Genomic DNA, 17,652 nt, shown 5'->3' with positions numbered 1-17,652 from the left:
TATATCACTCATCAAAGCAAACTACATTCTGTCACGAAATGGTCCAAATATCTTCTTTCATTCACCTCCTGTCCTGGATTGCAGGGCTGGGAATAGAATACAAAAATCAACGTGTAGCAGTAGTATGAGTGTCATGGTCAGCCATCGAATTGGGACAGAAACGCCTCTGTCCAGAAAAGAAGGGCAGCTGTTGCTACTGCATTGAGTTGGCCTTGTGTCGGTGGCATGATAGCTCAGTGATCACACTGCTCCGTGCAGTGATGCTATATCATGCTCTCAGTCACTGAAGCTATCAGCATAGTGACACGCAGACAACACAATTATTAGAGCACTTGTTCAGTGCTGTGATTTCTCGATTTGGTGGACTTATTAAGAGTAGCCTGATTATTACAGAAGCAGCGAGAGCGACGCCGTTGAGATTACGGAAGAGTTTTGGTTTAAAAAGGAGAGCAGGTTTTGCTCCGGCGGTTCCCTGCAATATATCCTGGGCAGGCTCCTTCATTGCTTTTTACCTTTTTGTGCTGAAACATTTATGGATGCGTGGGAGTCATTTGGCCGTTGATCCCGGATGTCACTTGGGGTTGTCGTGGATTAAACAAGCTAGTACTAGCAGTACTGAATTGATCAAGAGCGTTCAGAGACAGACCAGAGTGAATGGAATGGAAGGCCATGACCATATGCATATGCATATGCATTGCATCGTCGGCGTGTCCATGGCCATACATCGTTGAGTAGCAGAGAGATGGCGATATGTGGGGTTTCGTGCGACATGAGCGAGAAGATGAAGGGCGAATTCGTTATGTGCGCCATGTGGACGCGAAATGTGTGCATCGAAAGCGACCACGCTGCCCCGCGATTTATTAACGAAAGAGAGGGGAGTCTCTCCCATTTCATTAACGAAATGGGCATCGAGATGACTTTGTTGCTAGATTGTTGAGCTTCAGAGAAGGGCACAAGTCTGAAACTGGAGCTTTGAGAATGTGCTTATCTGCTCTCCTGTTGGAAGTTAAATCAAATACTACTCCTGCTGAAGTAGTGGCAATTAGCCGTTCCTCTGTCTTTCAGATCAATTCCCACCTGTTCTGAATTCTTATTTCGGTGAAAATTTAAGCGTGAAACAATAGCAACTGCGAGAAAATGCGAGAATACCGAATCAAAAGCTGGAGTGGCTCAGCTGCTCGATCAGCTTGTTGTAATCCCTTCTTACTATAAAATCATGACCCATGAACTATAATTAAGACCCTAATAATAAAGCTCAAATCTCAATGTTCCACATCATCATCAATTCTAAGCCGTTGGATCACTATATTAGATTGCTTATCAGGCGTTGGATGAACAAAACGTAGTGGAATAAGTTCACTTGGTGACCCTCAAAAGCGATTGAAATCTAATCCGTAACCCTAAACCACAAAACCAGATATCTTGACCCCCAAACTATGAAAACCGGTGCAATTTGACTCCCTCAGCGGTTTTGGAGGGTGGTTTCGCTGACGTGGCGCTGACATGGTGGTTTTGGAGGGTGGTTTCGCTGACGTGGCGGTATTGATCGGGTCTCCTTTACACGTGGCGTTTAGGTGGCATTTAGAATTAAAAATATGTGTGGGACCCATTTGTCATTGACACATATTGTGGGACCCACGTGTCCTTTCTCTCTCCCCTCCCTCAATTCATTATCTCTCCCCACCGCTCCCTCTCTCACTCTCCCGCGGCGGGCGGCGACGGCGGCGAGCGGTGGAGACGGCGGCGGCGCCCGGGCTGAGCTCCACCGCGGCGAAGATGGAGGAGACCACAGTGGCGGCGGCGGGAGGCACACGCGGCGGGGTACGGCGAGCTCGGCCACCGCCGACCAGGTCTTCGACGCCGCAACCGGCGGGCGGGAGGACGGGTGGGTGAGGGCGGCGCCTCGTGGCAGTGGGAGGACGAGGGGAGCCAACAGCGGTGCGAGCGGCGGATGAGGGATGGGGGCCGGCGGGCGGGAAGGCGGCGACGGCTTGTGGCAGTGGGAGGACGAGGGGAGCCGGCGGCGGTGCGAGCGGCGGATGAGGGATGGGGGCCGGCGGGCGGGAGGGCGGCGGCGGCTTGGGGCAGTGGGAGGACGTGGGGAGCCGGCGGCGGTGAGAGGGCGGGCGGACGAGGGCGGCGACGACTCGTGGCAGAGGGAGGACGAGGGGAAGCGGCGGCGGCGGCCGGATCATGGCACTTCTCCTCTCGATGGACGGCCGAGTAGGGGGATGACGGCGTGAGACGACCTCCTCGGCGACGCGCTCGCCCTCATCCCTCTCCTCGAGTGGTTCCGCCTCGCGGTTTCGAAGTCGCCGCGGCGACCTGCTTCTCCTTCCCGCCCACCTTCGCCGCCCTCCCGCTGCCGCCCACCTTCGCCGCCCGCGGGCCGCCGCCGTTCCAGCTAGCTCTCGCCGCCGCTCGCTCCCCGGGAGACGGAGAAAGAAAGAGAGAAGGGAGGGGAGGAAGAAGAAAGGGAGAAGATGCCGTGTGGGGCCCACATGTCAGTGGGCCCCACAATTGTGTGTGTGAATGACAAACGGGTCCCATGTATAACTTTTTAATTGAAATGCCACCTAAGTGCCACGTCAGCACACAGACTAGGTCAATACCGCCACGTCAGCGAAACCACCCTCCAAAACCGCCACGTTAGCGCCACGTCAGCGAAACCACCCTCCAAAACCGCCGAGGGAGTCAAATTGCACCGATTTTCATAGTTTGGGGGGGGGGTCAAGATATCCGGTTTTGTGGTTTAGGGTTACGGATTAGATTTCAATCACTTTTGAGGGTCACCAAGTGAACTTATTCCAAACGTAGTAGCCACCACATGGGGCCCATCTATTTTGATCTTGGCCCAATTTAATACTACCTCCGTCCCAAAATAAGTGCAGTCGTGGATATCCGTGCCCAACGTTTGATCATCCGTCTTATTTGAAAAATTTGTGAAAAAGTTGAAAATATTTAATCACACATAAAATACTATTCATATTTTATCATCTAATAGCAATAAAAATACTGATCATAAAAAAATTTCAATTAAGACGAATGGTTAAATGTTAAACGTGAATAGTGCAAAACTACACTTATTTTAGGACGGAGGAAGTAGCGAAGGACTTAGGGTTTCTTCTTTGATCAATGGGGTCTCCTCCTATAGTCGTATAAACTGTAGTTTTGTAATTTGCATTGCGTATATATATCTATCACACACAAAAGCCATTACGATGATGCATAGGTTGTGTGGTTTAGCTTCAGCACAATTATTTTTTAAAACATTTTTGAACATATATCGAATGGGTGAGGTAGCTCACAGGCATGAACAATATATTCATCTTAGAGCATCTATTTTCAACAACAGTTCAGATTTAAGTGTTAGGTTTAGCATGGTAATTTTATCTTCCCACTATTATTCACAACTTACAGCATGAATTCCACATTAAAAGAAAACTACTAGCTACTAAAGTTACTCCCTTGCAGATAGCACCATGAGAAGGATATGGTTCTTTTTTGTAGATTTAAAGGTAACCATATGATCCATATGTGAATATTTGGAAAAAGAGAAGCACGTGATTCCAATAGCTACATATTTGATGAGAATTGAGAGTGTGTAGTAATGCATATTGTTGGACGAAATATAGCTGAAGACCATACAAATCACATATGTTGTACTATAAAACATTCTCCGACCTTTTGTAGCTCATATTTTGTTGCCTTTGCTCACCTGAAGCTGATACTAAATTATCTTATTGAAGCACACAGTTTCCTGCCTTGCATATTCTTGATGCAATTTTTTAGCACAAATATACCACCGGTATCGCTGGTTGAGGATGCAAAGACCGCTCGGTCTCGTAGTCTCGCCACGCGACACCGAGCTATCAATGGTATATTTGTGCGAATAAAATTGCATCCGGGATATTTCTAATAGAAAAAGAATAAATAGTATATTTTCAAAAAAAAATTTCTCATCTTGTTCCACCAATTAAAGTATGGAAGGGATTCTTCTTCTGTGAAATTCCATAGTTTTAAAACAGCAGCCTCTATCTCAACATCGTCTAAACTAGCTTTGCCTCCGAAACCCTAAACCACGCCACGACTCCTTTCTTCGTCGAAGAAATCTGTTTGTTTCCGCAACGGAAAAGCACGGCCCATCCCGTCTCCTTCCTTCATACTGGGCCGGGCCGTCTCTGTGATATGATTCATTTGGTTGGCCCATCACGTGCAATTGGGCCGGTCGAGATCAGTATCAGAATTACTCAAACCATAAGAGTCTCAATACATCCATCTTTATAGATTCTTAGAACATGTCATAATATTATATACTTGAGTCTCAGTACACTAGTTTTACCACCAACATGCAACTGATCCATTTTACAAGCTAATTAACCTCTCGCTAATTAATTTCTCTCTCTCTCTCTCTCTCTCTCACTCTGCATAATCCCATAACCTGATTACTATTACTACTCCCCTCCTTGATACTTGCACGCAATATCATCACAATCCAAGGGGTAAAATGAACATTGACCCACCCAAAAAGAAACCATCCCGCCAAAATCCAAACTAGAGGCAGAAGCAGCCGCCGGCGTTGTACTTGACGTCCTTCCGGCCGCCGCCGTGCTTGATCTGCTCACCGACCTTCCTCACCGCCGGCGCGCACGGCGTCCACTCCGCCGCCATCCGCACCCGCGCCCACCACAGCCACCCGCTTCCGTTCCCGCCCTTCCGCTTCCGCCTCGCCGCGGCGGCCATGGCGGCCTCCGCGGCCAGCCGCTTGTTGTCCGCGCGCAGCCGCTCGATCTCGGCGAGGCCCACCTTCCTCTCCGCCTCCCACGCCGCCATGGCCTCGTAGCACTCCCGGTTCCGCAGCTCCAGCCCGTAGACCTGCGACTGCAGCGCCTCGATCTTGCGCCCCAGCATGCACACCCGGTGGTCCTCCCGGAGCTTCACCACCAACCGCGCCATCTCCGCCGCGCGCCGCCGCATGTAACCCAGCTCGGCCGCCGCGGCCGCCGCCTCCTCCTCGGCCGCCGACGCGCGGAACCCGACCCGCGCGTTCTCCCCGAGCAGCACCAGCCTCTCCGACTCCAGCACCTCCACGAGGCTCCCCTGCAGCTCGATCTTCCTCGCCGACTCCGCCTTCCGCCGCTCCGCCTCGTCGGCGAGAATCTCCCGATCAATCCAAGCGGCCACCAGCTCCGCCACCACCAGCTCAGCGTCAACGGCATCACGAACACTGCTGCTGGTGGCGGGTGGAGGCTGGAAGGAGAGGGAGCTACCGGCGTCGGAGGAACGGTCGTCGACGTCGGAGGAGCCGCAGTCGGAGGAGGAGGCGGCGGCGTGGAAGGGCTTGTTGGCGGCGAGGAGAGACTGGGAGTAGCGGTCGGCGAGGTAGAGGTAGCGGTGGTGGAGGTCGGTGAGCAGCGCCAGCAGCTGCGGCCGCTTGTGGTAGTAGTTCTCGGCGCGCTCGGCGAAGGAGTGGTCCGTCGCCGTCGCCGCCGCGTCCTCCGGCACGCTCACCGCCAGCGCCCGCACCCGCTGCTCGATGTCTACAAAACCCATCACCATTTTGCACACGTCAGATCATCATCAGCTCAAACAAATTTTGGTTCCGATGGCCTAATCAGCCAAAGAAAAGCCAAATTTTAAAATTTCAAGCTTAATTTTGAGATATTTTTAACGTAGTTTTTTTTTTAACATTGGCTTTTAAATCACCAAGAACACATTTGTAAAAGTTTTACCTACAAATCTATTTTTATTTCTTTTTTTTTGCGGGGAATCCATTTTTATTTCCTAACAAACCGTTTTGGCTTATTAGGAAATAAGCCAAACGATGGGGACCTTTGCTTTGTTCTTTATAACTAGTTAATCTTCTTTGTTACTACTCCTAATCAAATTTGTTCAAATTCAAATCCTACCAAAATTTCAGATAAAATTAGCGCTACACTAGAAAAGAACAAGACATGTAGTACTAGCATGTACTGTAGTGTGGTGGAGTAAAAAGGAAGTGGCGGGTAAAAGGGAAGGTGAGCTGAATGATGTTGTCATGGAGATGCCAAGCCTAGCTACGAGCTGTGTCTGTTCTTGTCTTTTGGTGTACTCCGGTGGTGAATGGGGCTGACTTTGGAATGATTGGTGCCAAACAGTTTGTCACGCATAGAGAATCGGGTTCAAATTTCAAATTTCGAAGCACACAGGAAGAGACGAGAGGCCAGTGTAGAAGAAACAAACCACCGGCTTGTCATCATCATCCAGAAGAGATTCGCCAAGGCGAGTGAAGAAACAAACGAGAAGCAACAAACACATGTCAGCAATCACCCACATTGCCTGTCAACACAGTACTGTGAATCTGTGATAGAAGCAGGTACTCCCACGGGAGGAGAGTGAGTACAGTAGTGGCTATGGAGAATAACTGTAGCTTACGAGATGCTCATGTCCTGGATGATCCATGGCAGAGCAGTGAGCCAGTGACACGGCTGGAGCATGAAGGATGCAAAGCCTGTGTGTAAGCTAGAGGAAGATGACTGGTAGCACGCGGACCAGACACATGACATGCAGCAGATCAAGTAGGAGTAGTACTGCAATGTGCAGTGATGGATGGGGGTAAAAAACGGAGAATCATGGGGGGCCATGAATGCGTATCACAGGACACCCGTGACATATCAATGTGCGCTGTATCAGCTCAGAGATTTCATCACAGGATGGATGAGTGAGGAGGAGAGAATTTGACTGTTTAACCACAAGATCTCTATACTTACTGTGTCAGTGCTCATATCCACTGCCTGCCTGCCTAGTGAGTACACATACTGCAGCAGAGGATTTAATTCCCCATGTTTTAATTTAATTACTCTGCTAGTACTAGTACTACTAGCAACAACTACTTGCATTCATACGAGCACCGAAGATACAGTGCACAGAGATGAGTAAATTAAGCAAGTGAGAATGAGCAATTAAAGAAACAGAGATGAGAATGGAGGGAGGGAGTAACGGGCGAACCTGCAATGGCCGCCTGGAGCCAAGGCGGGCACCTCGTCTGCTGCTGCTGCTTCTCCGTCTCCATGTCCATGGCCACGATCCAAAGCACCGACGCGATTCGGCGAGGCGTGGGCTTGGGCCCCGTTCTCTTCTCGCCTTGTCGCAGATGCAGGCAACCTGACACAAGGCCCAAGGGTTAGCAGTAGTAACAGACAACGTTACACTGCACAGCCTCGTCTCTTTCACTGTGACATGATACTACTCTAATCCTATACAGTACTGTAAAAAATTGTGGAGAATACTGTGTGCGTGTGTGCAGGCGCATCGCGTGGCGTGGTGGTGAAGGCTGTAGAATCCAATACTGATGAACAGTATTTGTGCAGGAGCAGACGTGAGGAAAGGCGCGGCGAGGAGAGGTGTTGTCGCTGTTGGAGGCGGGACATGACAGGACAGGAGAACTTGACTTGTTGCGCTAACCCCCGTCCCGAATCTCAACGCACGGGATAGGCCATTAGCCCGTGCCGACCGTACTGTGTGTGCAGTGCTACTCCTCCCTACTGTAGGGTTCATCGATTTTACAGTGACCGAGGCATGTTGGAGTCAGTGTGCAAAAAAAAGTTTTTTTTTAAATATAGCATTTCGAATGGATAACCCGGGTGCCACACTGTCAAAACTAAACCTACTGTCAATTAGTACTAGTGGTTCATTCAATTAGTTTTGCCTTTTGCAGTTGGACAAAAATAATTTTGATGATTTTTGCGCCAGGAAAGGAAAAGGGTTTTAGTGCTACAGTGACACGGTTGGACAAGGGATAGCAAGTGTCATTTTCATTGCACATGAGAGGACAACATGGGTGCAGTACTAGTGTGCCCAGCAATGGAATTACTCACTGTCTTCTAGTGCATCTCCTCTCTACTTTTTTATCATCAGGAGAGACCTGGAGTGGTTTCAAATCGTCACCCTTTTTTTTCTGATGACGGAAAACTACTACTACTATCACGTCATGGGTACAACTGCTGTATCAATCTAAGATAAATGGATGGATGGGGTAAAAAAAACACCGACGAAAATCTCAAAGAAATCAGTGGTGTGAATCAGTTATTCAGAGGTATAGATTGGATGGTTTTCAACATGATAATGGAGGGTTATGCGAAGCGAGGAGAGAAATCCAAAGAGACAAAATGTTGCTGCTCTTAATTGAGAGTTGCGACTAGTAACCACTCCACTTGGTAAGCAATACGATTCTCGTACTGTAGAAGAACCCAACGAGCCACTTAAAAACGGATTCGATTCGATTCGGTTCGGTTCTAGAGGGTTTAGGGTTCTAGAGCGAGAGCGAGCGAGCGAGAGAGAGAGAGAGAGAGAGAGAGAGAGATCACACTAGGAAGAGAGGACGAGAAAGAGAGATAGAGATGAACTTACAAGCACGTCGGGTCGGGACGCCGGCGGCGGTTTAGCGGGGAGGAGGAGAGAACGACGCCATTGTTGTTGGAAGAAGCTTTTGGGAGGAAGCAGCTCTGAGCTTTCTCTCTCTCTCTCTCTCTCTTGTGTGAGTGAAGTGTGTGAACGATGTGACCAAGTCGTCTTCTTCCTCCTCGCTTTGTACTAGAACTGGACATATATATTGCAGCTCGGCTCAGTACAGTACAAGCCAGCAAAGGTAAGGATCGGGCCAAGCAAAGCAAGCGAAGTGAGTGAGTGAACTGGTGCGCTCGTGAGCAGCCGTGACCTGTGTCGTCCAAGCCTGGGGGGTCTCATCCTTCATCTCGGCCGTCCAGATGCTACGTACGGATGGGACGGACGGTGTGGATGTGCCTCGTGCTTGCTGAGTGGTTGACCGGAGGCCGGGGAGAAACCCAACAAACCAACCAACCAACCATACTTACTCTGAAATTGATGTAATTATTTATTGCGGCTAAGAGAAAGAGATTCAAACAGGTTGTTTGTATGGGGTATTTGAAGTCGATCGCCGGGATCTAAAACATTTTTGGTGTGAAACTGGTATCAGTTGGCAATTTAAATTTCAAAACGGGGTTTTTTTGAATTTACCATACGATTATGGGCGGCCATCGGCCCAGCGCTCTTGATATATGAAAACTGGTACGGTCACAAGGAGGGCTGGAGGGAGATAGAGGAGTTTAATGTCACCATAAACTGGTACGGTAAATTGAGCTTGATACATACTAGTACTCCTATAGTGTACTCCAAGCAGTATGCTACACCGAACAGTAAACACACACAGGATGGGACCCAGGATGCAAGATAACACTTCAACGAACAAGCTGTCTATATACACATGTCAGGCTAAGGCATGGCGTCAGCTACTGATGATTCATTAAAATTCTGTGTTCAGTGGACTAGATACATGTCTCTCTATCTTCTTTAAAACAATCTGGAGCCTGGATGTTTCAATCTGGGGGGTCACAGTAACTCTAAAGATGGGCGATCTCAGTAGAAACGCTGGCAACAGGATACTACAAAATCTTCCGGCAGAGGTTCTATGCGGATGGACCGTCTTTACTAGCCTCATTTTTCATGTTATCTTCGCCATCGGCTTCAGCCTCGCACTGCCCGCTTTCAGGTCCAGACACCTCCTCTGGGCTCTGCTTCCGGCCTTCATCGATCGCGGCATTATCAGAATCCATTGGCACAGCACCTTCTTCTGGTTCAGCCCCGCTGCCGCCACCGTCGGTCTCCGGTGTGGCTGAAACAACCTTCACACAGGAACGCACCGAAAATATATCAGCAGCGCATTGCGGAAGTTAAAGCTCGTCCAAGTTTGATCAAGACGGTGCGCGAACTACCTGTTGTTCCTTGGGTTGAGCTGAAGTGCCTTTTGGGTCTTCCCTCTTAGGTCGTTTAGCCTTGTCACCAGGCTTCGAATAAAACTTGGAACGGACTTCAGGTGGCAACAGTTCTTGAGGTACAACTCCTTCAATACCGTAATCACAAAACTGGAATGGGATTGAGTAGAGGTCATGGGATGCACAATTATTTCCATCCAGCATATATTAATGAGAAAAAGAATGCTGTGAGGCTTCATAGCATAATGCATACCCGAGAAAAACCTTCCAAATCCTGCCTGGCTGAAAATCGTAACCCTTTCCAGCAATACACCTGTCAAATAAAATGCTGGTCGTGAGACAAAATCATATTGGAGAGATAAAAATACCATGATGTTTTCATTATCAGGTCACATGGAAACAAAATTCTTGATCTCAGTGTCCATGGAAGTACTATGAAACAAAGTCCTCGTTTTCATCATGACCGAGACTCTGACAAATGCCCAGGATATTTTGTTTCTTCCTAATGTGATTCAACCCATCTCTATCACTGTGTGGGAGTGGGACATGTCACGCTATGATCCATCAGTAGACCAGAACTATATCAGATTCTCTTTTGCTACACATGATAACAATGCACAGCATCATTTGCTCTAGTAGATCATGCACTTGATTTTAATAAACTATGAAGTACCTAAGTTCTATTGAATGAAGGTGGATATGCTTACTTCAACATTTTATTTGAATAATGTAAGCACAGAAGTGCACTTATGCTTGATTTAATTACAACATGGATCAACATATTCACCCAATACGAGCAACAAATAAAGGCTAACAAATACCACTCCTACTGAAAAATTGGGAGGTTGGATGACATTTGTAACATGGTAATAGACCCAGGCTTTTTAGCATTAGTCTTAGCGGTACTCGCTTAGAAGAATAATTGTATTTTAGCTCCACGAGAGGTGATATATCTTCCTATTTAAACCAGATCCTAAATGTAAATAGCCTATGCTATACCCTGTATATTAATTGGGTTCTGGTACAGTCATCACAGAACCAAATTTTAGTATAATCATCTCAACAGGAAATAGTGTTGCTGGGATCTATACTCACACGATTATTCTTGTGGTGATATTCATCCTCAATACCAGCAGATGGATCCATCTGTAAGTTACACATAATTAGAGGATTGCACTAATAAATTGGTTTGCTCAAAGCAAAAAGGACCGATAAAAATGACTATATAAATTGAAGCACTTACATCTTCTGCAAGTGGTTTCCAATATTCTGTTACTGATGGCATGCAAATACGTTCAGAATCAGTCAGAGCATTCTGCAGCTCACGGAGAAATTAGAAGTCAGATGCAAAAAAATAAATGCTAAAAAATGATGAATTTAAATGTTGGACAAGTTGCATCACAAAATGATAAAAAGTGATGAGAAAGGCCGATTAATGGAAGATGTATGCCTTCAAATAGAAGAGTGTTGCATGACAAAAGGATAGAAAATGACTCAGAAAGGCACAGATAGGGAACTCAACGGATGGAACCTTTTTAAACTGGATTATGCAAATCTATTAGTAACAAGTCAAACATAGTAGTAATGGGATGCTTGGTAGAACATACAGGGTTTTGTTCAGCCCATTTCCACAGTTGGGCAAGTTCTTTGTTTCCCAATCTCCACCTTGGCTTACTACAAGGAAGGAAAGCAAAATATCAAAGAATTAGATTGCATTTGGACATGGACTTTCTTGTGTGAATTCATATTACAAATCGACATGAGGATGTGAAGTAGAATACTGGCTTGTTAACTCCAAGAATCTATGCTATATTTCCTACTAATTTGTTTTTTTTTTTTACCTTTTCTCTAAATAAACCTATGCCACAAACAACTACTCAACGAGGCAATCAATATCAAAGACCATTCTTACACTCTTCACTCATGAAAAATATGAAACTAGTTGCATTACCACAAATGAACACAAATTGTGAACTTCATACATATAACAACACATCTAAATCCATAACATTGTAAGTTGACACTATATAAGAATGTTGATGTGAAACAGGTGAAATTCATGATGCTTCTGACGAACATTAAAAAAACTGACAGCACAAAATTATAAAATAACTAAATTGTCTGCTCCATGGTAATTCAGATAAAGGGTATTTGAAGTTAATGCTCCCAGTGACACAATGATTAGGATATGGTGCTCCCAGTACCATCAAAATTATAAACAGTATGCTTTGCGGGATGTATTTAATAAGACAATATCACAGTTGATAGCTGCTGTTCTTTTAGTTAGCACTAAAATCATTTCAAATCTATTGTAACTGTTACACATTATGATAGGCCAAGTAGCACATCAACAGCAGAACCAATAATAGACTAATGGCAAATTCAGTGCCAGAAGAAAGGAAGTAGCATACCGTTTTCTGACTCCAGCTTGGCCTGGTTTCTTTTCAAAAGGTTGTTTTTCAAACGCTAGACACCCATCTCGTTTCCACCATACCTTCAAGTTGAGCCAGCAGGAACAGAATCATTGGTTGTGAGAATTACTATGTTAAGATAAAATATTGCTTACATGCAGCTAAGAGGATACCCAATTTTTCTCCCGCTCAAGAATATGCTCGATGCTTTGTAGGAATTCCTTCCCTTTTGGTGGAATTATCTCCAGAAGTTTCTTAACACGCTCTTCACAGGAATCGATTTCCTCTTTCTGATTGTAGAGAGCATAAAGTTAATACAGAGTACAGAGTGGCATTTCCTTAATCCTGATTCATTGTCTGTACTAGCCACTATAACCTGGTTGTATCAGGCAGGCAGTTGGTATTAGTTGGCACAGTTATACTAAAAACTAGCACAGCCAAGCAACTTCATATGGTTTGGACAATTTGTGCAATCAGTGTTTGTTAATACTTACATGCCCAGTAGCACACGCTGTGAGAAGTATGCTAATAAGTGATAATAATCGGTTCTACTAAAATGGGAATAGCTATCACAGACTACTTACGATCTCACATACCATGCACAGAAAAAGGAGCTGATGGTTTCATGAGAACTAATGCTAGCTTTGCCACATTTGCTGTTGTGACTATCACAAAGTCAAGAGCAATCATGTAGTAATAGGTGAATACTAAAAATTTGGTAACAGCACAATTTCAGATGGAAAACAATCAGACAAGTCATTTAGTGGACTAACCATGCTCCCAGTTGGACCTTCTTTGTCAGTCTTTCCAGGTGCCTTGAGAAAGTCGAAGAATATGAGGCACTGGACAAGGATGTGGCGTCGAAAACTTGGGTCCTTCAACTGCAAAGAAGCAATTGTCATATGAGTCTATGAACAGTGAACAATAATAGAAAGTTAGTATCAGCTGATCAAAAAGTTCTTACCTCCAAACCCATCAATTTACTACTTGTCAGGTACTTAATATTGAAAGCAGCATCTTCCTCTTGGTCAAGATTGTTAAGTTTTCCATCATCGTCACTGAGAGGCTGAGCTTCAAATGTGCTTAGCACAACCTGCACTTCCATTAACAGTAAACATCAACGAGAAGTTCAGAACTAACATTTTGCATTGGGAAAGAAAAAGGCTCATGTAATTGTAAAAATGCGCAAAAGGATGTACCGTTAAATTGGACACAAACTTTTGCCATTTTGTCAGATTTGCAGCAGTTAAAGCAGGGTTACTAAAATGCTCCTGGAACATAAATAAAAAGACAAATGAGCATGAGAAACAATATACTCCCTCCATATTTTAATGTATGACGCCGTTGACTTTTTAATCAACGTTTGACCACTCGTCTTATTCAAAAATTTTATGCAAATATAAAAATACTTATGTCATGCTTAAAGAGCATTTGATGATAAATCAAGTCACAATAAAATAAATTATAATTACATAAATTTTTTGAATAAGACGAAAGGTCAAACATTTGTCAAAAAGTCAACGGCGTCATACATTAAAATACGGAGGGAGTAATGTTTAAGAGTTAAGAAGCTTGTCAGGGATCAATTATGATTTTTGAATCCCACAGAATGGCAGGGTACAAAGCAGCCACCTGCAGACTCCATAGGGTATTGTAGAAGTTGAAATCCACAGAAATTCCTGAGAAAAAAAAAAGGCTTACATTAGGGAGCTCTATCCTTTTACAAGAACAGTTGACTGAAGAATTAAAAAATTGAATAAAGTCACACGAAAAACACACAACAAAAAAATAATAAATACTTTTTTATCAGGATAGTCATACTCACCATCTGTAGCGTCTTTCTCGTACTTTGTTTCATTTGATGTGTTAAAAACCCCCTTGATATTGAGAGCTGATAAAATAGAAAAACAAGGAAAAAGTAGTTATGCACTCCTTGCCAATAAGGGTCTGTCTAGGAGGGAAAAGAGAGATGCAAAATATGCAAACCTGAACGTTCCGATAATGGGAAGAAATGTGCTAGAAACATGATAATACGTCCGCAGAATACCACATCATTTGCCTGTGGTATTTCAGAACAAAGGGTATCAATGCTAGTACAGAACACAACCTTATAGGATGTCAAAACTCCGAGAAATGTAAAGAATATACTTGTTCAATACTCACTAAAGCAAAGGGACCACAACATTGCTGTGTATAATTTGATTTTTATGATATGCCCAATAGCTCGGTATTTTTACAGTAAATATGTCATTACCAAAGATCTTACTGAACAGTGAGCACAGCAGTCAGCTTAGTACTTGATAAAACTGCTCAGCACAGAAAATAAAGAAAGTGCAGAATGATTTCAATCTACAGACAATCGGACTATGACAAAGTAGATAGCAGAGTATGCATAAGAAAACAGATGAATCTAACCTTTGATAATCTTCGAAGTAGTTGGTTGCAAGTTCTTAGCATAACAAGCTTGCCACGCCCGAAAAGCTCTTGCTACAAACAACTCAATGAGGCAATCCCCATTAGCAAAACAACTGCATGCATCATATGTGCCTTACAAGCACCAATTTTACAAAATGTAGTACAAAAGACAAATTCTCAATTACCTTCCCCAAGACATCTTGTTTGCTCTCAATATATCCAAATACATCTTTGCAGTCTTTGATAGTTGACATTTCTGTCAGATCTTCTAACAGCTGGAATACCATACCTCCCTCAACATGCCCTCTTTCACAAAGGTAAAGCACGATATCTAACATGAAAAAAAAAAAGATCTCTCAAGAGAAAACATATAAATCTCTAAATAGTGCTCAGGAACCAATGTGAAGAAAGGAGCAGTAAAAAGGTTCCAACTAACCAAGAAGACGTGTTATCGGGCAATTATTTTCTTCATTATCCCCATATTGCATTATTCTTTTACCAGATTGAACTGCAGATGACTACAAATATAGATATGAAACGAAATCAGCAACAAGCATTAATCTATAGGGCTGCATGACAGGCAAGTAAGGATTGCACAATTTCAACAATAGAACTACCTATCGTTCAGGTGCATGGTAAATACTTGCAGACGGTTATTAGACAGAAGATAGAAACTTAATGAAATGTATGGAGAAAGGAGAAGTTGCAATGTTGCATTACGCTAACTTGTAAATGTGAGACAGTTACCCCAAAAAAAAAAAAATCATCTACTACCACATTACTTTGTAATAGTGTTGTTACAGAGAACAAAGACTAGTGCAGGCACATGCGTGGTAAGGAAGCTTACTGCAAGTTCCTGCAGCAATTTGCGTAGAGCATTTTCTAAGGATTGGTTCTCCTCCAGAACGAGCACAGTTTGCTTCTGCAAAAATCAGATGAGCGACCAACTTAAAAACGTGTGTATGCACAAGACAACACAAGGAACATCAAGTACAGTAATCCATTATCTATGAGAAAGCTACAAGCCTACAAGCATGGCTGACTATGGTGCATTGTGTACCTGAGGTTTAATCGCATCCTGAACGGCCTGAAGGGCAAAAGCTTCAGGGGATTCAGTCCTAGACAGCGCATCCCGGAACACTCCCTGTGAACAAACGAGATTTCTTAAATCTACTCCACAACACAGAAACGATTCCGCGCAAATTGACAGAAAACCCTCGGTTCATGTCATCCTCCCACACTGGCACCCCCGGGGGCATACGAGATAGGAGAGTGGACAACTCACGATGATGCGGTCGCGGTCGGTGTGGCTGGAGACGGCGGCGGAGGTAGCGGCGGCGAACGCGGAGGAAGAGGAGGCCGGTGGCCGGTCCTTGCTGAGGAGGATGCGGAGCCCGGCGTTCGACGGCGGCGGCGTGGGCTCCGCCATGGCGTGGTGGGTCAGAATGGAAGGGTAGGGTTCGGCACACTGGCTGGAGCCTCTCCCTCCCCGCTTCCAAGCTGGACTAGTATCCCACGGCGGCGGGCTCCGGCCTCCGGCGGCGCGCAGGCGACGGCGGATGCGGGGGTTGAAGCCTCCTAGGGGATCGGGGAAGAAGGTGGGGGAGGCGATGCTGTCTTGTGGGCCGCGTTTAGGAATTACTGGGGATTTTGGGTTGTTATTGGGCCGATCTATATCAGACGGGAATAAGTTCACATTAGATCCCGTGATTTGCCGCGAGTCTAACACTCTTGGGTTGGAGATAATCTGGATAAGCTCATGTCTTCTAGTTCATTTGTTAGATTCTACAACTACATTTTCTTAGAATTTGAGTGAAAATTTTAGATTGTTTGGGAGAGCTTCTAGAGTTATAGTTTCTATAAGGATCTTCAGTTGCCATAAACTCCCCAAAACATGCCCTGAATTTGTCCCGAACCGAAATACCAGCGCCATAGCTCAACCTCCAACTCACAATACCTATCAACTTCGGTCCCACGATAGTATAGTGGCTAGTTTTAACTGATGTGGGAAGTAGGACTCACGTGGACCTCACGTATCAGCGACAACTCTTTGTCTCTCTTCTCTCTCTTCTCCAGGAGCACCGAGATCCAATCCTCATCGCCGGCGCCGCTCGTGCTGTCGGTGCTCCTCTTCGTCTCCATCCCGGTCATTTCCCTCCTCGCAGAACGCCTGAGCGCCTCCTCCCGGCCCAAGAAGCTCCCCGGCAATCCCGGACGGCGACGAGTTTTAAGCTCGACGACAAATTAAGGGACCTAAAATGAACTTATTTATAGACATCAACGATGTAGCCCAGCACATCCACACCATGCGTGTTCTTGCTGTCACCGGCCACATCCTCCTCCTCTAGAAGAGGGGATAAAGAACTTGATGACGGAAGAGAGATTCGCGGAGAAATCTACGTCTTGACCGGACTTCTCCCGTGGAAGTTTCTATGCAATCAGTATACTAATGCAAGCGACGACGAGATCAACCATTTTCTTTTTCGCTCTCATCCCATAATGTCCAAATCTGAAGCCTCGAATAGCTAGTTCATGTGTCGTGATTATGGATTCAAGAACTAGCAGTGCAGACAAAACGGTCACTAGGTCACTGAAGACCAAAGACGTCCAATAAAACAGTACAAATGCGATGTTTACGTTGTTTCAAACTACTACTAGTACGTATTTCGTCACAGAATCTGCAGATACAATTTTTTGCAGCAGCGGCACAATCTGGTGTTTGTGCTAAACATCATAGTACAAGTGTACAACCAAAGGGCATGCATCAATAAGACAATAACATGGATTGATTAAACTTATACACCGTTAATACTCAAAACAGCGACTTCATATGCCGACAGAGAGAATTGGATGCAGCATAAGCCAACAAATACTACAACAACTAGGAAACCATCTGATCATTATACAACCAGACCACAAAAGGTTTACCTAAAGTGTTTACAAAATGCAAGGTACACACCTCTAAAGCTCCTAAATCATTGGAACAAACATAAAGTAGGGTAAATGCAGGACATGCAATTAATTTGGATCTCTGAGGGAGGTTTGACAGTATGAAA

The 17,652-nt window shown here is 45.2% G+C and overlaps 2 protein-coding genes across 2 annotated transcripts; both read right to left on the bottom strand.

Annotated features, from left to right (window-relative positions):
- Positions 1 to 4,230: 4,230 nt before the first annotated feature.
- Positions 4,231 to 8,575, bottom strand: LOC127768747 (kinase-interacting family protein-like). The gene is made up of 3 exons (XM_052294383.1): positions 8,389 to 8,575; positions 6,988 to 7,143; positions 4,231 to 5,540 (listed from the first exon to the last, which is right to left on the bottom strand). Exons 2-3 carry the CDS (start codon positions 7,055 to 7,057, stop codon positions 4,555 to 4,557), a joined length of 1,056 nt encoding a protein of 351 aa, XP_052150343.1. The 5' UTR covers positions 7,058 to 7,143; positions 8,389 to 8,575; the 3' UTR covers positions 4,231 to 4,554.
- A 647-nt stretch (positions 8,576 to 9,222) lies between these two features.
- On the bottom strand, positions 9,223 to 16,204 carry LOC127768284 (THO complex subunit 1). Its single transcript, XM_052293834.1, has 20 exons — positions 15,882 to 16,204; positions 15,657 to 15,740; positions 15,444 to 15,518; positions 15,033 to 15,114; positions 14,782 to 14,927; positions 14,597 to 14,668; positions 14,168 to 14,240; positions 14,007 to 14,072; positions 13,814 to 13,860; positions 13,381 to 13,452; positions 13,146 to 13,274; positions 12,955 to 13,062; positions 12,355 to 12,471; positions 12,182 to 12,264; positions 11,378 to 11,444; positions 11,014 to 11,085; positions 10,866 to 10,916; positions 10,024 to 10,083; positions 9,771 to 9,920; positions 9,223 to 9,680 (listed from the first exon to the last, which is right to left on the bottom strand). Exons 1-20 carry the CDS (start codon positions 16,023 to 16,025, stop codon positions 9,465 to 9,467), a joined length of 1,914 nt encoding a protein of 637 aa, XP_052149794.1. The 5' UTR covers positions 16,026 to 16,204; the 3' UTR covers positions 9,223 to 9,464.
- Positions 16,205 to 17,652: the final 1,448 nt, after the last annotated feature.

This window comes from Oryza glaberrima, chromosome 3 (genome assembly GCF_000147395.1).
Source record: "Oryza glaberrima chromosome 3, OglaRS2, whole genome shotgun sequence".
NCBI lineage: Eukaryota > Viridiplantae > Streptophyta > Magnoliopsida > Poales > Poaceae > Oryza > Oryza glaberrima.
Note: the sequence above shows the minus strand (reverse complement) of the source record. Positions and strands in the feature narration are given on the sequence as shown.